Source organism: Ascaphus truei, chromosome 5 (assembly GCF_040206685.1).
Source record: "Ascaphus truei isolate aAscTru1 chromosome 5, aAscTru1.hap1, whole genome shotgun sequence".
NCBI classification, from domain to species: domain Eukaryota; kingdom Metazoa; phylum Chordata; class Amphibia; order Anura; family Ascaphidae; genus Ascaphus; species Ascaphus truei.
Window position 1 is genome coordinate 283598130 of NC_134487.1, and position 26065 is coordinate 283624194.

General features: G+C 47.3%; 1 protein-coding gene across 7 annotated transcripts in view; it reads left to right on the forward strand.

Annotated features, from left to right (window-relative positions):
- The window catches only part of CACNA2D4 (calcium voltage-gated channel auxiliary subunit alpha2delta 4), a 211204-nt gene extending 201495 nt beyond the window's left edge, over positions 1–9709 (forward strand). For 2 of the 7 annotated variants that reach the window (XM_075602359.1, XM_075602361.1), the window contains 5 exons: positions 135–155; positions 773–890; positions 6704–6821; positions 7344–7421; positions 7960–9709. In XM_075602359.1, the coding sequence (XP_075458474.1) occupies positions 135–155; positions 773–890; positions 6704–6821; positions 7344–7421; positions 7960–8046 (422 nt within the window). In that variant the 3' untranslated portion in view covers positions 8047–9709. Of the gene's footprint in view, positions 1–18; positions 891–3445; positions 3670–6703; positions 6822–7343; positions 7422–7959 lie in introns of those variants that run through there. The other 5 variants (XR_012801890.1, XR_012801891.1, XR_012801888.1 and 2 more) reach the window with 4 other exon arrangements.
- The last annotated feature ends 16356 nt before the right edge of the window (positions 9710–26065 follow it).

Sequence of the window (26065 nt, forward strand, 5' to 3'; positions counted from 1 at the left end):
TGATGTCTGTCTGTCTAGCTGGGGTCTCCTGTTGTCCTCGTAATGTCATGGTGTCTCTCTCTTCATTTCCCTTCATATCATGTGACTTCATTGATGCATCATCCATCATGTGACGTGTCATGTGACTCACCCAGCAAAGTCCTTTTTCCATCACTGTAAGTAGGAGGAAAGTGAGAGGCAAAACAACCTCTTATCTGCCAGGTCCCTAGTCAAAGCCAGAGACGTTTTATAAGGGGGAGCGTCAGCAGCCCAAGCAAAGGACTCTGGGATCAGGAATGGCATCATGCTGATCAGTCTGGGCAATAACCAGAGATAACATTTCTGTCTGCCACTCTCTTCTTTACTGACTCGCACTCAGTCATTCCTTCTGTCTGTCACTATCTCACTCACACTCTGTTCTGTCATATTCCCTCACATACTTTTCTCTCTCCTCCATCTCTCTCTTCCCACACTCTTTTATACCCTTCCTGTCCTTCCACCAAAATCCACTTTCTCGCCTCTCACTCTTTCATTCAATCACACTCTATTTCTCTCCTCCATCTGCCACACTCACCTCTGACTGTCTTCCATCTCTCTCTCCTACGGTTTGTCTCTTTCCTCTTGTTCCTGCCCGCTCTCCTTCCTCAATCGCTCTCCACTGTGTCTCGCCCCATCTCTTCTCCACATCTCACACTCCCTCTCTTCTCTCTATCTCCCTCGTCCCTCTGTCTCTATCTCACCTGTCTCTCTCTCTTCTGTCTCTCGGTCCCTCACATTCTGTCTCCGCCTCCAGCTCACAAGCAAAAGAAGCAGGATATGCTGCAGCCGTGTGACACGGAATACCCGGCCTTTGTGCACGAGACCTCCATCCAGGAGGCCAATGGAATCATCGAGTGTGGTCATTGCCAAAAGTAAGGGCGTCCCCCCTCCGCGCAGCGTCTCCATCTACACCCTCCAGTGTGATAAAAATCCAGTCCTGGTTTTGTGTTTCCATTTTGTTACATGAAAAACTTGTAAAGTTTGCATTGTGTGCAGTATGTGTAAAAAGGTGTGTGTGCTACAGCGCTACAGTAATGCTTTTAATATAAAGTAGTGTGCTATAAACCCTACTAGTAATAACCACAGTGCCTAAAAATATAGGATGGCTGCCAGGAACAGATATAGATAAAACTATATATATACAACAAATACAAAAAAAATGTGCCGGCGCCTCAAAAGTCAATAATATAGTGAAAGTCCTGACCATATGGCATAAACCAGTCCTGTTGACTTAGAACTCCTCTGATGGTTCTTGATAGTTGTCTCACCACATGGAAAAAGAAAACCAAAAAACGATCATAGTATATAACTGTATAGGATGATTCTAAATATTAACTCATAAATAAAAATAAAACAACACTTACAACAAACTCAACAACTATTGGTACTCAAACTATGACTTACAAACACACATTAATAGACAAACATACAGAGACTAAAATAACATGCAATTAACCAACTAAAATAGCCTGATTTAATAAAAATTGTGACATACACATAAAGGTAACCATGGTTAATTGCAGGTTATTTTAGTCTCTGTATGTTTGTCTATTAATGTGTGTTTGTAAGTCATAGTTTGTGTACCAATAGTTGTTGAGTTTGTTGTAAGTGTTGTTTTATTTTATTTTTATTTATGAGTTAATATTTAGAATCATCCTATACAGTTATATACTATGATCGGTTTTTGGTTTTCTTTTTCCATGTGGTGAGACAACTTTCAAGAACCCTCAGAGGAGTTCTAAGTCAACAGGACTGGTTTATGCCATATGGTCAGGACTTTCACTATATTATTGACTTTTTGAGGTGCCGCCATATTTTTTTGTATTTTGTTTTGCATTGTGTGCAGTATGGCGACCTTCTTACTAAGCGCACTGTTATCCAGCTTCACTATTGTAAAGCCAACTTGCTTTAACTCAGGCCTGTCCAACTCCTGTCCTCGAGGGCCGGAAACAGGCCAGGTTTTCAGGATATCCCTACTTCAGCACAGCTGGCTCAATTAGTATATCCTGAAAACCTGGCCTGTTTGCGGCCCTCGAGGACTGCAGTTGGACAGGCCTGCTCTAACTGCTTATATTAAAATGGCAGTGATGGGGGGCGGGTACCCCAAAAGTGTTATTTGGATGGGCAAGCGTCACAGCCCCTCCATGTAAAACCAGAGACTAAGAGCTGACTGAAAGGACACACTATTCCTTATAATAACAGAGTAACATTATTTACATTCATTTGTATTCCATATAACTTGGTGATGTCATATACAGAATAACTCTGGCAACTGCGAACTTATTCGGTCTTCATAATGAAAAAAATGTTAGAATGACGCTATGAAAATCTACATCACCCTCGAGGGTACAAAAGGTGTCTATTCCATTTAATATGTATACGTCCGAGAGGCTACCCTGAGTATAATGGTGCTGGTATCATGTAGTACTTAAAGAACAAATGAAGTGTAGCTACAAGTCCTAAAAATAAAGTTCAACTCAGACATGTCTGAGATGCAAGACTCATCTTGTCAAACATGGCAGAACAAAGAACACACAGAACTATATGGGGCCACTAACTCTAGATCAGGAGTGGCCAACTCTGGTCCTCAAGGGCCACCAATCGGTCAGGTTTTCAGGATATCCCTGCTTCAGCACAGGTAGCTCAATCAGTGGCTCAGTCATTGAGCCACCTGTGCTGCAGCAAGGATATCCTGAAAACCTGCCATGGACATTGAGGACCGGAGTTTTCCACCCCTGATCTAGATGGTGAAACAAGTCTCCAACAAAAACCCTGCTTATAGATAAATAAGTATGTACAATAATATGAATATACAAGGCAAAAGTGTATGTGTATATATATATATATAATGTCAGGGCAACACATACACAGAACAAACCACATAAAAAATGCTGTCTCTCTCTGTCCTCTCCCTCTTACTGTCTTTTCTCCCCTCCATCATGCCCTTCTCCTCTTTGCACTCTCTCCCTCCCCTCTCTTTGCACTCCCTGCCTTACTGTATCTGCTCCTCTCTGTGCACACTACACACCGTCCGCTCCCAATCATCTCATCTGTCTCCTCTCCTCTTCAGTGCCTTTAAAATCCCATGACATATTACACCGTGTCATGATTTATTTAACAAAAATAAAGTCAAAATGGAGAAGCCATGTGTGAAAAACTAAGTATACATTATGATTCAAAAGCTTGTAGAACCACCTTTAGCAGCAATAACTTGAAGTAATCGTTTTCTGTATGACTTTATCAGTCTCTAACATCGTTGTGGAGGAATTTTGGCCCACTCTTCTTTACAACGTTGCTTCAGTTCATTGAGGTTTGTGGGCATTTGTTTATGCACAGCTCTCTTAAGGTCCAGCCACAGCATTTCAATCGGGTTGAGATCTGGACTTTGACTGGGCCATTGCAACACCTTGATTCTTTTCTTTTTCAGCCATTCTGTTGTTGATTTGCTGGTGTGCTTGGGATCATTGTCCTGTCGCATGACCCAATTTCGGCCAAGCTTTAGCTGTCGGACAGATGGCCTCACATTTGACTTTAGAATACTTTGATATACAGAGGAGTTCATGGTCGACTCAATGACTGCAAGTTTCCCAGGTCCTGTGGCTGCAAAACAAGCCCAAATCATCACCCCTCCACCACCGTGCTTGATAGTTGGTATGAGTTGTTTGTGCTGATATTCTGTGTTTGGTTTTCGCCAAACGTGGCGCTATGCATTATGGAAAAACATCTCCACTTTGGTCTCGTCTGTCCAAAGGACATTGTTCCAGAAGTCTTGTGGTTTGTTCAGATGCAACTTTGCAAACCTAAGACGTGCTGCCATGTTCTTTTTAGAGAGAAGAGGCTTTCTCCTGGCAACCCTTCCAAACAAACCATACTTGTTCAGTCTTTTTCTAATTGTACTGTCATGAACGTTAATATTTAACATGCTAACTGGGGCCTGTAGAGTCTGAGATGTAACTCTTGTTTTTTTTGCAATTTCTCTGAGAATTGCACGGTCTGACCTTGGGGTGAATTTGCCTGAACGTCCACTCCTGGGAAGATTGGCAACTGTCTTGAATGTTTTCCACTTTTGAATAATCTTTCTCACTGTAGAATTATGGACTTTAAATTGTTTGGAAAGGGCCTTATAACTCCTCCTAGATTGATGGGCAGCAACAATTGCTTCTCTAAGATCATTGCTGATGTCTTTCCTCCTTGGCATTGTGTTAACACACACCTGAATGCTCCAGACCAGCAAACTGCTAAAACTTTGGCTTTTATAGAGGTGGTCACACTTGCTGATTATCAATTAATCAAGAGCATTTGATTAGCAGCACCTGTCTGCTACTTAGCACTTAATTCCTATGGAAGCAGTAAGGGTGTACTTAGTTTTTTCACACCTGGCTTCTCCATTTTGGCTTTATTTTTGTTAAATAAATCATGACACGGTGTAATATGTCATGTGTTGTTGTTCATCTGAGGTTGTATTTACCTAATTTTAAGACCTGCTAAGGAAAAGATGATTGTTATTATGTCCTGATATGTAAAACCATAGAATTCAAAGAGGGTGTACTTTCTTTTTCACACCACTGTATATATATCTTCATAATATAAATCCCACATGGAAAATAATAGATGTAAATATCCATAAAGAAGACACATATTCCCCTAAAATAAGTCCATAATAATTAACTGTCCAGTTGGAAAACAAATATTATTATTATTATTATTAATAGATAAAGATAACCTGATCAAACAAATGACACACGAACATGATACTTTTTATTTATCCACAAATGATTTAAAATGCAATAATGTGTGAAAAAGTATGTGTACCTTTAGATTCAGTACCTGGTATAATAACGCGCAGAACAACATAATAACACGCAGAACGATATAATAATGCATAGAACGATATAATAACGCACGCAACGATATTATATAGTTCTGCACATTATTATAACGCGAAGAACGATATAATAATGCGCAGAGCGATATAATAATGCGCAGAGCGATATAATAACGCGCAGAATGATATAATAACATGCATCGCAATATAATAGCGCGCAGAGCGATATAATAGCGCGCAGATATATATAAAATAACGCGTAGAGACATGTAATAGCATGCAGAGAGATAGAGATATAATAACATACAGCGATATAACATTGAGCAATGCTGTGGTTCTCATGTACTGTATCTGCACAATTGTCTTTACTACTGTACGTATTAGGAAGTGTTGGAGATCCCCATCGTGTGGTTGGTACCAGTACTAAACATGTAAAATCATTGTATTGTGAGATCTATGTGCTGGGTTCTCTCTCCTGGCAGAGCGCTCTGCGTGTCTCTGTTCTCTCCCTGCAGAACGCTCTGCATGTTTCTCCCCGCAGAACGCTCTGCATGTTCTCTCCCTGCAGAACACTCTGCATGTCTGTTCTCTCCCTGCAGAACACTCTGCATGTCTGTTCTCTCCCTGCAGAGAGCTTGGCATGTGTGTTCTCTTCCCACAGAGCGCTCTGCATGTCTGTTCTCTCTCTGCAGAGCGCTATGCATATTTCCCCGTAGAGCGCTCTGCATGTCTCTACTGCAGAGTGCTCTACAACTCTGGTATCTTCCTGCAGAGCGCTCTGCATCTCTGGTCTCTTTCCCCACAGAGCGCTCTACATGTCTCTTTCCCAGCAGCATGCCCTGCATATCTCTCACACCGCAGCACGCTCTGCAAGTCTCTCTCTGCAGCGCGCTCTGCATGTCTCCCTCTCCCTGCAAAGCGCTCTGTATGTCTCTCCCAGCAGCACATTCTCGCTCTGCATGCCTCTATCCCCGCAGCACACTCTGCATGTCTCTCCCCGTAGCGCACTCTGCATGTCTCTCTCCCCGCAGCGCGCTCTGTATGTCTCTCTCCGCTCAACGCGCTCTGCATGTCTCTCTACCAGCAGCAGGCTCTGCATGTCTCACCCCCCGCAGTGTGCTCAGCATGTCTCTCCCCCCGCAGTGTGCTCAGCATGTCTCTCCCCTGCAGCACGCTCTGCATATATCTCTCCCAGAAGCACGCTTTGCATGTCTTCCCGCAGCACGCTCTGCATGTCTCTCTTCCCGCAGCATGCTCTGCATGTCTTTCTCCCCGCAGCACGTTCTGCATGTCTCTCCCCGCAGCGCGCTCTGCATGTTTCTCCCTGTAGCACGCTCTGCATGTCTCTCCCCCCGCAGCGCGCTCTGCATGTCTCCCCGCAGCGCGCTCTGCATGTCTCTCCCCGCAGCGCGCTCTACATGTCTCTCCCCGTAGCACGCTCTGCATGTCTCTCTCCCCGCAGCGCGCTCTGCATGTCTCTCTCCCCGCAGCGTGCACTGCATGTCTCTCTCCCCGCAGTGCGCTCTGCATGTCTCTCCCCGCAGCGCACTACATGTCTCTCCCCGCAGCACGCTCTGCATGTCTCTCTCCCCGCAGCGCGCTCTGCATGTCTCTCTCCCTGCAGTGCGCTCTGCATGTCTCTCCCCACAGCACGCTCTGCATGTCTCTCCCCACAGCACGCTCTGCATGTCTCTCCCCGCAGTGCGCTCTGCATGTCTCTCCCCGCAGCACGCTCTGCATGTCTCTCTCTCCGCAACTCACTCTGCATGTCTCCCCGCAGCACGCTCTGCATGTCTCTCTCTCCGCAACTCGCTGTGCATGTCTCCCCGCAGCACGCTCTGCATGTCTCTCTCTCCGCAGGATGTTCGTGCTGAACCAGGTCCCGCACAGTAACCTCCTCCTCTTGGTCAGCGACTCCTCCTGTGACTGCAGCATTTTCCCCCCCGTCCCGCTCCAAGCCAAAGAAGTCAAATATATCCTGTACCTGCAAACCCAGCAGGAGACGTTACGTTACCTTTACCAGAGCAAGCCACACAGAGCCCCGCTCTCTACTTACTGAGTGTGGTCTACCTACCTGTCTAGCCCTCCCTATAACTCCTCCTATTGCCCCATATAACCCCTCCCTATACCTCCTCCTATTGCCCCATATAACCGCTCCTTATACCTCCTATTGCCCCATATAACCCCTCCCTATACCTCCTCCTATTGCCCCATATAACTGATCTCTATAACTCCTCCTATTGCTCCATATAACCCCTCCCTATAACTCCTATTGCCCATATAACCCCTCCCTATATCTCCTCCTATTGCCCCATATAACTGCTCCTATTAACTCTTCCTATTACCCCATATAACCCCTTCCTATAACTCCTCCTATTGCCCCATCTAACTGCCCCATATAACCCCTCCCTATACCTCCTATTGCCCCATATAACCTCTCCCTGTCCGATATAATTATTTCTATGTTCTGGTTTTGCTCCTTGACCTCAGTGTACATAACGCTTCTGTGAAGTGTGACCGCATGCGTTCTCAGAAACTGCGACGCCGGCCCCACTCCTGTCACGCGTTCCACGCAGAGGTGAGGGGGGAGGGGAGCTGCACTGAGAGTGGGTGGGGGAGGGTGGCATGTCTGAGAATCCAGACTGCCGGGGGCACCTTAAACAAGATATTTGGCTGAGTATACATAAAACCAGTGGTGCAGGTGGAGTGGGTACAGAGTATCAATACTTCTTTCTTTCACACCCACAGTACATCTACTTTTTATTTACACACCCGAGGTAACACTACTTTTAATTTACACACCCAGGGTAACACTACTTTTTATTTACACACCCGGGGTAACACTACTTTTTATTTACACACCCAGGGTAACACTACTTTCTGTCTGTGAGTAGGTGCTATAGTAGCTAGGTTGTGCTGAAAAAGCTGTGTTATGTGTTACATTGCTTCAGTACATTGTAACACCGTACCACTGCCTTTTCTAATGTCCTTTGCTAGCAGATACCTTCTGGCGGGGAAGGGGTTAATGCACGGGGCCTGACACCCCTGATTATTTGGGTGATTTATCCCTAATCCTGGGTTCCCCAGTTAATGATCTCTGTTTTTCTCTGCCGCAGGAAAACGCTCAGGATTGTGGCGGAGCGTCCGGAGTTAGCTCCTCGCTGACACTCCTCCTCGGCGCCCTAGCAGTCTCCCTGCGGTGACCTGACCCTATCGACACCCTCCGCGCTGCGCAGGGGGAGGGGCTTCATCTGTATAGGACAGGCGGAGGACTTTCTTGGAGCTCCCTCATCCTCGGATTGTTGCAACTGAACTCCGCGGCTTCAGATCCTCAGGGGAAGAGACAGATTATCTATGCAACGCGCACAGTACAGGGATCTGCAGGTCACGGGGAGACATTAAACAGGACAAGGACACTGAGTGAGATCTGCAGCACTGTCACCATTCTTTATACAGGAGCTGGTAACCACTCGAGAGCCTCAGTGGTCTGCATAGTGTTGCTGTGCAGTCTGACACCCAAGGGGCTGCGACAGCTAAACGGGAGGGTTAATTCCATATACTCCAAAGCAGCCATCCATAGACATTAATGGGAGGTTTTTGTCCAAGAATGTCCCCTACGGCTTATTCGGAGTACTGTATACAGAATTACCCCCTTAATCCACATGCTGTTCCCTGACCTGTCTCACTCACTAGAGAGGAGTCTCACTCACTGGACTGAGTCTCACTAATAAGGAGTGAGATCACTTACTCATAGCAGTGTCAGTAGAGGGCCCCTGTCTCGCCCACAGCAGTGCATTCTGTGTCTATATATAGGGCAGTCGCACCGATATATTTAGAATTCCACCTTACAGGGGCTATAATACAGGCATACCCCGGTTTACGGACACTTACTTATGTCCTTACTCGCGAGTGTACTTATCGCCCAATAGGCAAACGGCAGCTCACGCATGCGTCTGTCGGCACGTCCTGAACAGCAATACCGGCTCCCTACCTGCACCGAAGCTGTGCGCAAGCGGGAAGACTATAGAGCCTGTTACACATGCGTTATTTACATCAGTTATGCACGTATATGACGATTGCAGTACAGTACATGCATCGATAAGTGGAAAAAAGGTAGTACTTCACTTTAAGTACATTTTCACTTTACATACATGCTCCGGTCCCATTGCGTACGTTAATGCGGGGTGTGCCTGTAACAGGGTTTTTTTGGGCAGTACCCCTGTTACATATCGTGACAATCTCTTAATCCTGACATTAATTAGGATGCTCTATTCTACCTTCATTCCTAGCATCAGCGGAACAATCATAATGTTAGTGGCACCTACCTCTCACTTCTCGGATCGCTGGCAGCCTTGGGGGCCCCAATCTGTTGCCCCCTGACAATCTGCGGGAGACCCTCTCGTATCGAAAAAGTAGGGGTTATTATTTACTAAAGGCTGCAGCGTTTGTCCTGGTTTTGTTCCAGTTTTGCAGCCGGGAACCTTCAAGTAAATAATCCCCTTGGTGCCACTAATATCTCCGATGATTTGAGGCCTCTGAGATGTTATGCCGCCACTGGAAGGTACTAAGTATGACCCCCGGTTTATATATGCTGAAACTTTCACTTTTTTTTTTTAAAGGATAGGGGGGGATTTGTTTTAAAAGGCGTCTCCCTCTCCCACTTCTCATAGTAGAAATGTCCGTTGTTGACCTCGTTATCTGACACACAATCAGTGAGTGTACCTGGAAACCACGAGGCTCCCATTCCCTTCAGCACGGGGGGGGGAGGGTGTTCTGCATAGCAAAGTGATCCTGGCACCCCCCGGGAATTATTATAATGGTGCATCCGGTCCTAGATGGGGGTGAAAATAAACTTTTTGAATAAAATCCCTGTGTCTGATTGCAACTGACTGACTGATATATATATAATGGTAATAAACAGAGTTACTGAGCAGCACAGGGAGACGAATGGCATGTGTGACATTAAGGTGACAGCTAGACAGACAGATTGATGTAACATTAATTTGTATCAATGTTATAGGGAGTGATTATAAGAGTTGTTAGGTGATGTGTTCAGAGCCGCCAATAGAAATCGTGGAGCCCAGGACAAACATTTTAAGCAGCCCCCCCCCCCCCCCCCATGTCGGCGGTATTGCGAGCCGCCCCCCCCCTCCCCCATTTCACACCTCACAAGCCCACTTTCTTTCCACCCCTCTTCCCATGTATCTCTCTCCTTTCCGTCTCACCCCCTCTCACTCTCCTGCCTCGCGTGTATTTCTCTCCCTTCAGTCTCACCCCCTCTCACTCTCCCGCCTCGCATGTATTTCTCTCCCTTCCGTCTCACCCCCTCTCACTCTCCCGCCTCGCATGTATTTCCCCTGCGTCTCATTCTTACTCCCTCTTTTCCTTACTCGCCCGCTCTCTCCTCCCCCTCCGTCAATTACCCCACGCTCACTCATTCCCTACCCCCCACACAATTCCCCCCACAAGATATATACCAAAAAACTTTCCACCCCCAAATGCAAAAAACTTCCCACCCCCAAATACTGTACATACAAAAAAAAATCCCCACCCCCCCAAATGCATGCAAAAAACCACCTACTGTACCCAATACATATTTAAAAAAAACAAATACATATACCCCCCCTCCCATACATACATACAGAGAAAGAGGGTGAGAGAGAAGGAGAGAGGGTGTGAGAGGGTAAGAGAGAGAGAAGGAGAAAGAGGGTGAGAGAAGGAGAGAGAAAAGGGGTGAGAGAGGGTGACACAGAGAGAGGGGGTGGGTGACAAAGAGAAAGAAGGTGAAAGGGTGAGAAAGAGGGTGGGTGAGAGAGGGAGACAGAGATAGAGAAAAAGGGGGGATGACACAGAGGGAGAGGGTGGGTGACAGGGAGAGGGTGGGGGGTGACTGAATGACTAGGGGGGTGACTGACATGGGGGGGTACTTCTGGTGTACTACACACTCTCTCCCATACACCCACACACTCTCTCACACACACACACACTCCCATACACACACTCACATCCGTCGCTGCCTCTCGTACTTTGTGAGTGACGGGACTGGGGGAGGAGAAGAGAGGAAAGGCTGGCGATCCGAGCAGATGGCTCCCCGCCTCCCCCTGCACCCACCACCTGCCCTGGGCGCCAGTCAACCGCGACCGCACACCATCACCGCCCCACCCATCTCCCGCCACACGTGGGGGACCAGGGGGAAGGGAGCGCATTGTCCCCTCCCGAGGAAGGAACACCCCCGCTACCACCTCCCACCCCTGGGTGGGCAGAGGGGGGATGCACCGCGTGAGCAGCCGCCTCTGTCCCACGCCGAGCTTCCGGCAGGCCTTCCACTCAAGCCATCGTGTGCCAGAAGCAGAGAGCGCTGACGTCAGAGAGCTTTTGGTGTGCTGACGTCAGAGAGGCCCGTTGGGGAGGGATAGAGGGATAGATTGATGCAGGCTGAGGCTGCTGCTAAGGGAGAGCCGGGGCCCGTCCGTGAGAGGACCGTCAGACGGGCCTGGCCAGAGATCAGGCCCAACTTGTAGTGCCGGCCGGGCCCCTCGACTCACCGGGCCCGGGATGCCAACCCCGGAAGATACACCCTGTTGGCGGTACTGCTCCCACCTATACCCACTGCATTTGTCCCTACCACCCTCATCCACTATCCCTCTGTCTTTCCTCCAACCACTGCATCTCCCACCTGCACCCACTGTCCCGTCTCCATCTCCTGCACCCACTGCCCTCCTGTCTCCCTCTCCTGCTTCCCTCTCCGGCACCCACTGCCTCCTACCTACCCACTGCCCCTCTGCCGGACTCTCCTACAGTATGTAGAACAGTGTAAGTTCTACAGTGCAGGAGACACAATCATTAAAAACATTATATATCTTTCATGGTGTGTAACGTTGCAGGTGGAGGGCCCGCAAAGTCTTGGTGCCTAGGGGCCAAGGGTCTTAATCTGGCACTGCTCATAGGAAGGTGAGGCGGGGGAAATACATTCTAACAACCTCTAGGAAGTCCCCTGCTCTGTCCATATTATTATGTATACTGTATATTGTCCTTTTTCATTATGTATACATTGTCGTTAATATGTTGCCTATAGGTTATTTTTATCTGTCTAGCCGATATTAGCCCTTTGGACTAAAAATTTACGCAATACCTGACTTTTTCCCCTGGGCATCTTTCCTTTTTCACTAAACACATACTGTTATTTTAGGTGCTAGGTGAGACTGTAAAGCAGGGGTGGGGAACCTTTTTTCTGCCAAGGGCCATTTGGATATTTATAACATCGTTCCCGGCCATACAGACACAGACAGACAGGCACATGGCAGGCACACAGCAGGCATGTAGGCACACAGAACCCCGCCCCCCCTACCTCTGGTAGTTGCTGCTGCTGCTGGGGGATCGTGTAGGGCGGATGCTGGGGTAAGTGCGGGGGGAACTGCTGGAGAAGCATGGGGGAAGTGCGGGGAATTAGCACGACCCTGGTTATAGCATTTGCCTTAGCAGGGCCAGACCAAATGATTTCGAGGGCCTTATACGGCCCTCGGGCCTGACGTTCCCCACCCCTGCTGTAATGCAAAGATTCTGGATTCCGCCAATAACTTGCACACTCTGAGTCAGTAAACAGTCTTAGAGATGTAATAAAAAGGGATTTTACTTAGCTTCGGTTATGTTCTTAGTTACAGCTTAACAGCATACAACAGGAAAAATGCTCCAAACACCTGGGGAAGCTCCAATCAGTCCAGCCTGATCCCGAGAGAGGGAGGGGAGTTCTTGGTCAGGGCATCTGCACGGTCCTTGGAGAAGCTTCTGGCACTATCCCCAGCCTAGGCTCTTATTTATAGTATTTTGTGTTAGCCTAAGTGTTGTAGCAAAATGCACACTTAAACTGATGAGTCACACTTCCTTTGCAGTAAACAAAACTATATATGAGTAGCAATAGGGGTGCTCCGCTAGTAAAGTGGGAGAGGGATTTTGGTGGGGGAGTGGTGAGTTTGGGTAAATGAGTGGGCAGAACACAAAGAGAGAGAAACCCAATTAATAGCACTCAAACCCCCTAAGGTTGAATGATTTGTTACTTAATTAAATGATCAGTTACTTAATTAAAATTAATCTTTAATGTTCAAAAATAACTAAAATAATGGTGGTTAAAATAGGACAAACAATGGACACACACTACTGATCCTATGTTGAATGCTGGTAGCACTCTGGATCAACAATTAATTCAGATACCTGAGTTTAATTAGATCAGATATCCGGAAAGGGTCTGATATACAGATAGTCCTTTTTGAGGTGATATTGGCTTGAGGAGAGGAATATTGCTTATATTAGATGCCAGTGATTCATACTCTAAACTCCATAGGTAGGGTAAGTGAGTGAGTGTAGGTAATTGCCAATCAAGTTATTGGCTAAACTGTGTGACTGGGAAAGTACACAGTAGACTCCTTACATAGTGATTCAATAGGCAGTCATTCCTCTGACGTCACTCAGGGATTCCACCGGAACAGACACAGACGGGAAGAGCGATCAGCTGAGAGAGTGGACGGGGTGTACTGTTCCAGCCACAAAGCTTCTGTTTGCCGGCGTGGATCATTTTATGATCAAATTGCTGTTTTACCTACCAACACCATGTGACTGTGTTTTACCATATTTTTAAGATAAAGCTTTTACTTTGATTCTCTTGCTTCATTATAGAAATAAGGAATTTATCTGTATGGAGAAGCCAGGCACGATGCCATAAAGTTACCTTTATATACACCACACAAGAGAGAGACTTGTGAGTACACACTTCACCAGAATCTGAAGAAAAGCATCACTTTAATTTAACACAGACATATTGCACTATATTTTGTGTGTGTTTTGTCTTTTACATATCTGCGCTCCCCAAACACACCTGGATTTCTACAACTTTGTTAGAGGAATCACTGCCTATTGAGTCAAAATGTAAGGGGTCTACTGTGTACCTTCCCAGTCACACAGTTTAGCCAATCACTTGATTGGCAATTACCTACACTCACTCACCCTACCTATGGGGTTTAGAGTATGAATCACTGGCATCTAATATAAGCAATATTCCTCTCCTCAAGCCAATATCACCTCAAAAAGGACTATCTGTATATCAGACCCTTTCCGGATATCTGATCTAATTAAACTCAGGTATCTGAATTAATTGTTGATCCAGAGTGCTACCAGCATTCAACATAGGATCAGTAGTGTGTGTCCATTGTTTGTCCTATTTTAACCACCATTATTTTAGTTATTTTTGAACATTAAATGATGAGTTACTTAATTAAAATGAATCTTTAATTAAGTAACAAATCACTCATCCTTAGGGGGTTTGAGTGCTAATTATTGGGTTTCTCTCTCTCTGTGTTCTGCCAACTCTATATATGGTAAACATGTGACAAGAGAGAGAGTTCTGCTAACTCAAAGCACATGTTATGGCATACTTCAGCTAATACGTGGTACTTCCCAATACATTCCACCTGTTGATTTGGGTGGCAGGGCAATCTCTTCCTATAGACGGAACGCCTATACTCAAGGGTGTGGTACATATAGTCCATATTGATACAAAGATAAAACCCCACGTAAATTGTAACCATAATTATTCAACAATTGTTGCCCCAAATACCCCCAACTATTTGCCTGAGTCTAGGGGAGGGGTACGTGACTAGACTTGTTTTTACATAACAAGCTCTTCTCTGGAACGGAAATTAACTTTTACCAACGGGTAACATAAGATGGGTTGTATATTGGAGACAATGTTCCATAGTCCATGGGACACCCATATACGGGTAACCATCTTCTCGCACTGAGGTGGGTCCACAGATCCGACAATTCGTGTACGTGTAACCATCTTCTTGCGCACTGAGGTGGCTCCACACATCCGACAATTTGCCTGGTTGGTTTGATTGGACAAAGTGTTCAGTACGCCGTGGATCCCGGGGATGCAGATATCCATGGACTAGGCAAAACAAACAGAAAAACAAATATCAATTAACTGCTATTAAACGATAGGCAGGAACATATTCAGGGTGAAGGGCCCCTTGTGCTAACACTAATCTGGTCACTCCTTGCCCTTTTGCTATAACTTCCACTTGCTTACGTCCTCCTTTGTTTTGTGGCAACACCACCCATACCCTGGCGCCCACTGTGAAATCAGAGTTTTCGTCATGCCAAGTAATCTGCAGGGACGGTGGCACATAGATTCCCACATCACCCAGGTGTACACCTGCTGAAATGCTCTCTCCTTCAGCATTACCAAGAGTTACTGCCCATCTGTAAGTCTGTGGGTCAACACGCACAGAGGCCTCTTCCCTACCAGTCTCTACCACCACCGCCCACCCTGTGTCTGTTAGCAAGGGTGAGAGGTAGAAAAACACAGCACTCCCTTCCTGCAATTCCCCATAAATGCCTAGCGACACACTGACTGGTTCTGCTCTGCCTTTGGCTGTTACCCCTGCAGGGGTGCTAACTTCATACCAGTTGTGGCGCAAGCGCCGTGGGGTTTGGCCCTCGAACATTAGACATAACTGTGTATGGGGGATGGCTTCCCCCTGTCCCAACATTCTTTCGTATGGGGTACTTCTTGACCCTATTGGGCGTGTGTTCAATAAGAGTAAAGCCTGTGTAAGGACTCCATCCCATCCACCTTTAATGTCTGTGTTGTGGTGAGTTTACTCTTTTAATTAACAATCCATTACTCTTCTCCACCAAACCAGCCACCTGTCGATGATACGGAATATGCAATGTCCACTGCACCCCACAGTCCTTAGTCCATGCTTCCACAATGTGGCCAGTAAAATGGGTCCCTTGATTTGATTACATTTCGTCGGGCACACTGTACACAGTCACAATCTGCTGTAGCATCCACAGAGTAACGGCGTGGTCCACCTGTCTGCTCGGCAGTGCTTTTACAAGTCCTGAGAATGTAGCCACAGCTGTGCGGCAGTAGAGTAGTCCTCCCAGGCCTTTTGGCAGTGGGCCTATAAAGTCTATCTGGCAGACCTGGCATGGGCTTGTTTCTCCCACGGCCATTGCTTGAAAACACCACACACAAGACATTGATTCTTTACAGTTTTTAACATATTCAGGGTTATAGGTAACCTTCTGCAGTTGGGCCCAATCATAGGTGGCCTGTGCACCTCTATGTCCAGCTGTTTCGTGATTCTAATTGGCCAAATTAAGTAGGACTGGGTCTAGCATTCGGGTCTCTGCCACTTTGGCTAGTGCCTCACCATCCAAATTTGGACCCCCCTCGGGTAAATGGGCATCGACATGTCCTATATGGACAATAAACACCAAGTTGCTGTTATATACGCCTGCCTGAGGCTGCAGTTTCTTCAGGGAGGGAGAGTGTTTTCCACAGGGGCTGAACCTATTTGGAAGGGAGGCGCTGTGCCAGTGAAAAAGAACTACCCAGCACAGAAAGCCTGTCCTGTTAATCCCCAATAACAGCAGCAGATGCTCAGGGCCTTCCTGTGAACCAGCAGGTAGCACCATCACCAGGTAACCGCAGGAAATCTCCTTCAGGGTGGGGGAAGACAGGTTACACTCATATCTGTGCGTCGCTAATGTGATCTGTTTTCTATCATCTCTATTGTTATACTGTATCTGTACTTTAATGCATTAGATGAGCCAGGCTTTGTTCCTGGTGTATTCTCATTTTTTGCAGTGCTCTGCAGGATTAGTAAAGAAAAATAGGGTAGTGTAGTGCGCTCGAAACCAACTATGTTCAACTACCACAGCCAGGTGTTCCAAGGGATAGCAAAATAATAATAAAAATATAAATGTGTGACTAGGATCAGGAAAAATGCAGCAGGTATATTGAGATGGCTGAAAACATCTAATAGTGCAAATGTAAAGGAAAAAGATACCAGCGCCAAAAACATGTTCCAGATTAGAAACATATGTTATATTGAAGTAAAATAACCCACAAATGAGTGCGATGAAAATACACTGGATAAGTTGAGCAAACATAAACATAAAATTGGAACGATACAAAGTTACCAGAGGCTCCTTGTGCGATGTGAATGTAGCTGCTAGTAAGAGCAACAAAAGTAGCAGTACTGTGGTTAAGGCAATGCTGATAGGGAAAGCACCCGCTCTCAGTCCTCCAGTAAAATGAAGTATCTTTTATGATGCGAAACGCGTCGGATAGGAAATAGATTGTGTTTTTTTATTCCATTTTTACTCTAGATATATATCTTGCTAATTTAGTACAGTTTATAATGAATTCCCCTTTTTGGTGCTTTATTGCACTTATTCATTCAAAGATTGGGCGGAGCAGGGCAGTGTTCCATGTCTGCAGCTTCATTGTGAGTCTGTGAATCTCTCATTGTGAAACCACGTGACCATTGGAAACATCATACCGGGAGCGGGTGCCTTCCCTGACCGGTACAAACGGAGCAGTTAGCTGGTAGCAGCGGAATTCCCTACCCGGTGGTGAGTGGAGCCAGACGTGAAATGGATCAGCTGGTCTACATTACAAACTACTGAGACGTGATCTGCCTGCACTGAAGGGCTGAGAGCGGGTGCTTTCCCTATCAGCATTGCCTGAACCACAGTACTGCTACTTGTGTTGCTCTTACTAACAGCTACATTCACATCGCACAAGGAGCCTCTGGTAACTTTGTATCGTTCCAATTTTATGTCTGTTTGCTCAACTTATCCAGTGCTTTTTCATCGCACTCATTTGTGTTTCTTTTACGTCAATATAAAATATTTTTCTAATCTGGAACATGTTTTTTGCTCCCCCCCCCCATTGCCCCACTCCCCTCCCTTCCCCCTCCCGTTCCATCCCCCTCCTTCCCCCCCCCCTCTACCTCCCCTTCTCCCCTTGTCCGCTCTCCCCCTCTTCTTCTCTTTCTGCTTTCTATCCTCTTTCACCTCAATTAAAGGGGAAAGACCAATACCTCAACAGAGGCGCTCGCTCTCCCGGCTGGAGGAGTGAGAGGGTGGATAATGCCGACTCCTGTGCAGGATGAGCAGAGGCTCTTAAGAGGTCGCCTGCGTACCCAAGGTTCCAGCTTCAATACCAGTGGTGATGGGGCGGGGGCATATCGCAGTTTTGTGGGGCGCGTTTTACCTGTACGGGTTGCATTTAAAGGCCTCAGGTTTGGCACATTTAATACGCATAGATATGTACCCTTTCCTCTGAAAACCAATAAAAAAATGAAACAAAAGAAGTGCTCTGCAAGATGATACGTTTGTAAGTACTCTGTATTGTATTACTGCAATGGTTGTTTTGCTGTTTTTTTTATTTCCTTGGGTTGGGTGTCATGGCCTCGAGCTGTGGGATGCTCGACTCTGCGGGGCCATCAGATGGCGCGTCCAGCCGTTGCCACGACTACAGCTGGATCCCCTCGGCTTCCGTCGGGATCTCCATACAACGTAACGCGATGATGTCATCACTGTGGGCCTTTATCCGACCTCTCGCGAGTCTTCGGTCTCAAATATACTAGGTGCGCGTGACCGAGCGCATGGCCTCGCGCGCACGCGCCTGTTGTTTGAGCAATCCGTGGCCTGCAGGATTTCTATGGCGTGCGCGATAGGGAAACGTGGCAGGGGCGCGGCCGTGACGTCAGGTGGGAGGTTCGCCCGCATTGGCTGAAGCGCGCATCAAAATCTTTTGTCGGCTGAAAAATCTGCCATTCCGTTGCGCTTCCTCGGGCGCACTACGGCCGGCCCCATAGAGCCCCTGCATTTTGTTTGCGTCACCTTTAACCATTACACGCAGCTACACTTGAATACAACACCGTGATGGACATTTCTGAGATGGCTCTTTCTGCTGTTTTGCCGGAGATGGTCCCACCCTATATTTTTATGCTGGTTGGTCGAGGCTGGTGACACTTCTAACACTGGGGGAGAGAAAGAACCCCAAAGGAGAGCAAGCAAGTATTAAGCTTATAACCTGTATCTACGTCACTGCCGTCATCACGTCAAGGGGGCGGGACCAACGCTCGTGATCGGAGCGCGTCCAAGCCCACACTAGCTACCCTACACGGAGCTAGATACAAGTATTAAGCTTATAACCTGTATCTCGAGCAGTAACTGTGGCAACACCTGTTATACAGGCACTGGCAAGTAGGTGCTGGGCTGTTAAGCACCAGTTATTAAGCACCACCACGGTTCCTGATATTTTTATTCTACCAGAGTTTCATGTTGGTTTTATCATTTTTTCAAGTGTAAGTAGACACTACCTGTGTACTACTGTTCTATTTTTTCAATTCACTGGACTAGTAGACGCTTGATCTGTGCATGCAGAGTAGATACAGGCATACCCCGGTTTAAGGACACTCACTTTAAGTACACTCGCGAGTAAGGACATATCGCCCAATAGGCAAACGGCAGCTCACGCATGCGCCTGTCATCATGTACTGAACAGCTATACTGGCTCCCTACCTGTACCGAAGCTGTGCGCAAGCGGGGAGACTATAGAGCCTGTTACAAATGCGTTATTTACATCAGTTATGCATGTATATGACGATTGCAGTACAGTACATGCATCGATAAGTGGGAAAAAGGTAGTGCTTCACTTTAAGTACATTTTCGCTTTACATACATGCTCCGGTCCCATTGCGTACGTTAATGCGGGGTATGCCTGTAGATCCCTCCAAGACATCTACTATACTACAATGCTGACTGAATGTGTGTAACCTGTTCACTGCTGTAACGGTGTCCTTCCACAGCAGCAGTCCCCTCTCCATTGGGGATACTAGCAGTGACCAACCTACCTGTTTTGCCTTACTACTGGCTATTGACAATATTGTTTGTCGTATGTTCTTGTGTTGGTACATTACTTCGGATACTTACCTTGATTATTTATCTTGCTATCCTACATGAGCAGGCAATACCCACATTCACCTGTCCTTGTGACGCTATACTTGCGACAGGTTGTAATATCTGTAGCTTTACAATAGCTTACACAGATTCCAGTGGTTTAATGAGTCATATGGCTTTACCCTGCATATATCATCAAGGGTATTAGCAAACACTGTACACATGAGACCTGGTACATTTTATATTTCGCTGCGCTTTTGGCTCATTATGAGACTAATTTACTCTGGCAACTTAGCGTTCCATTTATTTTAGTTGAATCAAGACTCCACATAAAGTTATTTTAATATAATCACTCCTCATATCATTGCTACTATTCCCCTTCCATCTACTGTGTATTGCGCTCCTGTTTGAGTGCTCTCCTTTGGGGTTCTTTCTCTCCCCCAGTGTTAGTTCTTGCTTACCCCTGATAGCAGCACCACAGCATATATTGTTTAGCAGTCGCGAGGGTACACTCCTCCTCTTCCCCTCCCCTTTCCCCCCTTCCCTGTTTTCCCTTGAGTTCGTGGTGACACTTCTAGGCTGATTTCTGAGGGAAATACAGCAGTTATTTAGAACCTGTGGGAACGGGTCTGAAAATGGGGCTTCCCCCTCCACCCCCCAAATGTTGCCCGCCCCATGTCTCCCTTTTTTGTAACTTTTTGCCCTCCTTGTCCCCGGCTTATCTTTATTTTTTCATCTGTATATACCTTTGCTTTTTTTTCAGCCTCCCTGCCATTACCAGCTTTCCTCACTTGCTTTACCTTATTTATCTTTCTCTTCACACCAGTACCGTTGAGCTTATAGATAACTATCATTTTTCTTTTCACCTCAGTGCATTTATTCTTGATTTGAGATCCTTCGGTTTATACTGTTGTGTTAACACACACTTTCCCGGTAAGCTCAAATCCCAACACCAACCACATCATATATATATGTAGCCATGCATATCAATGGTCTGCAGTTGTCTCCCCTGCTGGCAGCAAAACCTGGTAAGTTACAGGAATGCCAGCAGTAATCATGGAGGTTTGCCCTCACACCCTGGTGAGGTGCCCTATGTATGGAGGGGAGTGGCTACCTGCTCTGAGTCCCCAGTTAGTGACATCAGAGATGTGCCTGCCTCCTAAGGTATATAAGGCACAGCACTGCCAAAAGTTAGTTGTTGTTGATACTGCGAGTTGGAAGGAGAATTAGGAGGATGGCGGGAAAGCCTGGTGCCCACTAGTGCCGTAACTAGTGGCACTGTTCTATAGCAAGCCACGTCCAGTTAAAGAAGGCCAACTGTGTCCAGGGACCTGGCACAGGGTGATCTCCCTGCGAGGGAGAGGGGATCCCACTCCATTGGGAGGGTGTACCTTTTAAAGGGAAGCACGAATCGATGTGTGGCTGAGCTGCTGCCCGCGAGGGGCAGCTGGCCCAAACCACAAGATGCAAATAAAGATGGCTTGTTCAACGAGAACCCCATGGTGTGAGTCTGCAATTACTCTTCAGGGGCAATCACCACCAAGAAGGAGTTCCTCATCAGAACCATCCCCATGCGGACTCAGGGATCCTGATGAGGTGGAGGCGCTGCACTGGATATAGGTAGGACTCGCACACACTACCTCAGCTGCCTGTCTGGGTTGGCATCCCCGAATACCATCATGCGGGAGACTCAGGAGTCCTGTTGCCTACAGGTGCACCACCAGACACGACCACGTAATGGGGGCTGGTTAGACCACAGGGGCCAATATGAGATTGGGGGGGTCAGACTAGTAGGGAATACCCGTTACATATATATCTTATACTATATTAGTGAAAGCACTGTATGCCTGTCTGGATATCCGGTGTCCCTAGGGGAAATCTCATTGGTCCCTTGGGCCGCCCGCCCCGGCACACCTCTCATTGGCCTGAGGTGGAGTGACGGGCCACACACACACACACACACACACACACACTAGGGGGGGTGTTACATACATGTGGGGCGCGCCCCCTTGGGGGGGCGCACGATTATGTAGGGAGGCGCGAGCAGCTTGCAGGGAAACCTGGGGGCGGACAGAGCTGTGCACGGGCACTCCGTGCTGCTGCTTCTATGTCTGTGTCTTGCAGAGGGGGCGGGGCCAGAAGATCCGTGCTGTTGCTTCTATGTCTGCGTCTTGCAGAGGGGGCGGGGCCAGAAGATCCGTGCTGCTGCTTCTATGTCTGTGTCTTGCAGAGGGGGCGGGGCCAGAAGATCCGTGCTGCTGCTTCTATGTCTGTGTCTTGCAGAGGGGGCGGGGCCAGAAGATCCGTGCTGCTGCTTCTATGTCTGTGTCTTGCAGAGGGGGCGGGGCCAGAAGATCCGTGCTGCTGCTTCTATGTCAGTGTCTTGCAGAGGGGGCGGGTCTTCTCTCTGCACACAGACAAGCCCCTCCTTCTCTTCCTGTCTGCTTCCCGTTTTCAGCAGCATGGGGGGATTGGGGGATCGGAGCATGTCGCCCCCCCAGGTGAAATTGTAGACTGATTAAGTGTGTGTGTGTTGGTGGTGGTGGTGGTGGTGGGGGGGGAGTGATTGAGTGTGTGTGGGGGGGGATTGAGTGTGTGTGTGTGTGGGGGGGGGTGGGGGGGATTGAGTGTGTGTGGGAAGTGTGTGTGAGGGGGGGGGATTGTGTGTGTGTGTGGGGGGGGGGATTGAGTGTGGGGATTGTGTGATTGTGTGTGGGGGGGGGATTGTGTGTGTGTGGGAAGTGTGTGTGAGGGGGGGGGGTTGTGTGTGTGTGTGGGGGGGGGGATTGAGTGTGGGGATTGTGTGATTGTGTGTGTGGGGGGGGATTGTGTGTGTGTGTGTGTGGGGGGGGATTGTGTGTGTGTGTGTGGGGGGGGGGGATTGAGTCCCCCCCCTCCCTGCCCTTTGCCCCCCTGCCCTTTGCCCCCCCTCCCTGCCCTTGCCCCCCCCCCTCCCTGCCCATTGCCCCCCCCCTCCCTGCTCTTTGCCCCCCCCCCCTTCCACTCCATGCCCCCTGCCCTTCCACGCCCAGGCAACGCTGGGTATATCAGCTAGTATATATATAATGTCAAAAGGAGTGCTGCTGAGTGTGGCAAATGTATACAACAAAAGACAGGGGAGCCAAATGCTACATCCAATTGACAAATCATATATCGTAATAAGTACCATATACTTCAATAATAATAATTTCTTGGTTAATTAATTAAACCCTTTGGCGAAAGCGTCATAAACCTGCATACCGCCCTTCAGTCCTGTTTATCGCAGTTCCCATCTCGCCACAAGATCAGAATGTTTAAGTTTCAACCACGATATGAACCTCAGAGCTACCTCGATTTGTCATAAAACGGGAAATAGGACCTTTTTTTGACCTCCCACACAGATTTTCTGAGCGGGAGAGGTATCGATCGGGAAGAAGCAGGTCTCGAGCAAGTTTGGCGTGTTATCGGCGCTTTCTGAATAGCTACAGGTGCGACCACGAGTATATCTAAAATTTGCCTTGGAAATTCTGGGGCAATATCCTGGTAATGCTGCCAACATTTCAGTGAAATTTCTGCAGACAGACTAATGGCCCATCGATGGGCCATAAGCAAGTTTTAGAATACTCGTCCTCGCACCTGTACATATGCAAACTCGCTTGAGAAGTTCCCAACACTATCGATAAACTAACTAATGAAAACTAACTCAAGTGAAGCTACTAGAATAGACACCACTTAGACTCAAACTTTGATTACGATACTGAAAAAAGTGATATGTAATGTATGGATAAATGTATGCTGTTGTCAGTTAGTAAAAAAATGATTTGCATACATTTAATGTGATTTTTCTTTTCCCCACAAAAGCTGTTATTAAATCCACGGTGCATTTTACAATTGATGGTATCTTAGAATTGAGGAAATACAGTAGTATATAAACTAAAATTAAAGTGGTGCTATTTTTATTGTTGTCCCACAAATGCACCACTTTTGCATAGATAGAGGGGCCTTATGTTTAAAGGAAATATGATGTGTAAAACAAACAAAATCCAATTGAAAGCACCAGAATTAGTTTTCTTTGATACATATACATGGTGTTTTGAATACTGGAAATGTGGAAACTCAATAAATATACAGTACAAGACAAAAAAATATTAATTTCCTTTCAGCACCCCATACTGTTTTACTTGTTTCAAAATGAAAACGCTAAGCCAGGATATTTGATATAATCATTTGCATTTTATTTAGTAAATAATAGCAATAACGCTATAGCTAATGCTATTGATCCAGAAGAAGGCAAAAAACCCTGAGCACGGGGGCCAATTTGTGCCACAGGTAAAAAATTCCTTCTTGACCCCGGGAAAAGGCGATCAGTAATATGTACAACCCTGGATCAAGAGATGCTTAGAATATTTATAACGTGAAAAGATGTATAGCTTTAACTTATATAGCTTTTAACTCGCTACTATATTAAATAGCTCACTCCCATCCTTGATTATAATACAAAATGTCACCATGTCCAGGCAAGCACTATGGTAGCTCAGAAGATAAGCTGGTCTCCTTCCTCCTGAAATCCATCTTTTGATCTGGTTCCGACTCGCTGATAGGTACTGTACCTGATTCCTGATCCCTGGTTCCGACTTGTTGACAGATCAGAGGGTAGATACTGTACCTGGATCCTGAATCACGATCCCTCCCTGCTTCTTCCGTCCGGTGACTCAACAAAACAGAGGATAGGTACTATACCTGGATCCTGAATCACGATCCCTCGCTGCTTCTTCCGTCCGGCGACTCAACAAAACAGAGGATAGGTACTGTACCTGGATCCTGAATCATGATCCCTCCCTGCCTCTTCCATCCGGCGACTCGACCAAGACAGAGGATACTGTACCTGGATCCTGAATCACGATCCCTCCCTGCTTCTTCCGTGTGGTGACTCAACAAAACAGAGGATAGGTACTGTACCTGGATCCTGAATCACTATCCCTCCCTGCCTCTTCCATCCGGTGACTCGACCAAGAGAGAGGATACTGTACTTGGATCCTGAATCACGATCCCTCCCTTTCTCTTCCGTCCGGCGACTCGACCAAGACAGAGGATAGATACTGTACCTGGATCCTGAATCACGATCCCTCCCTGCCTCTTCTGTCCAGCGACTTGACCAAGACAGATGTTAGATAATGTACCTGGATCCTGAATCACGATCCCTCCCTTTCTCTTCCGTCCGGCAACTCGACCAAGACAGAGTTTAGATACTTTACCTGGATCCTGAATCACGATCCCTCCCTGCCTCTTCCGTCCGGCGACTCGACCAAGACAGATGTTAGATAATGTACCTGGATCCTGAATCACGATCCCTCCCTGCCTCTTCCGTCCGGCGACTCGACCAAGACAGAGTTTAGATACTTTACCTGGATCCTGAATCACGATCCCTCCCTGCCTCTTCCGTCCGGCGGCTCGACCAAGACAGAGTTTAGATACTTTACCTGGATCCTGAATTACGACCCCTCCTGCCTATTCCGTCCGGCGATTCGACCAAGACAGAGGATACTGTACTTGGATCCTGAATCACGATCCCTCTCTTACTCTTCCGTCCGGTGACTAGACCAAGACAGATGTTAGATAACGTATCTGGATCCTGAATTACGACCCCTCCTGCCTTTTCCGTCAGGCGACTCGACCAAGACAGAGTTTAAATACTTTACCTGGATCCTGAATCACGATCCCTCCCTGCCTCTTCCGTCCGGCGACTCGACCAAGACAGAGTTTAGATACTGTACCTGGATCCTGAATCACGATCCCTCCCTGCCTATTCCATCCGGCGACACGACAAAGACAGAGGATACTGTACTTGGATCCTGAATCACGATCCCTCCCTTCCTCTTCCGTCCGGCTACTCGACCAAGACAGAGTTTAGATACTGTACCTTGATCCTGAATCACGATCCCTCCCTGCCTCTTCCGTCCGGCGACAAGACCAAGACAGATGTTAGATAATGTACCTGGATCCTGAATCACGATCCCTCCCTGCCTCTTCCATCCGGCGACTCGACCAAGACAGAGTTTAGATACTGTACCTGGATCCTGAATCATGATCCCTCCCTGCCTTTTCCGTCAGGCGACTCGACCAAGACAGAGTTTAAATACTTTACCTGGATCCTGAATCACGATCCCTCCCTGCCTCTTCCGTCCGGCGACTCGACCAAGACAGATGTTAGATACTTTACCTGGATCCTGAATCACGATCCCTCCCTGCCTCTTCCGTCCGGCGACTCGACCAAGACAGAGTTTAGATACTTTACCTGGATCCTGAATCATGATTCCTCCCTTCCTCTTCCGTCCGGCGACTAGACCAAGACAGACTTTAGATACTGTACCTGGATCCTGAATCACGATCCCTCCCTGCCTATTCCATCCGGCGACTCGACCAAGACAGAGGATACTGTACTTGGATCCTGAATCACGATCCCTCCCTTCCTCTTCCGTCCGGCTA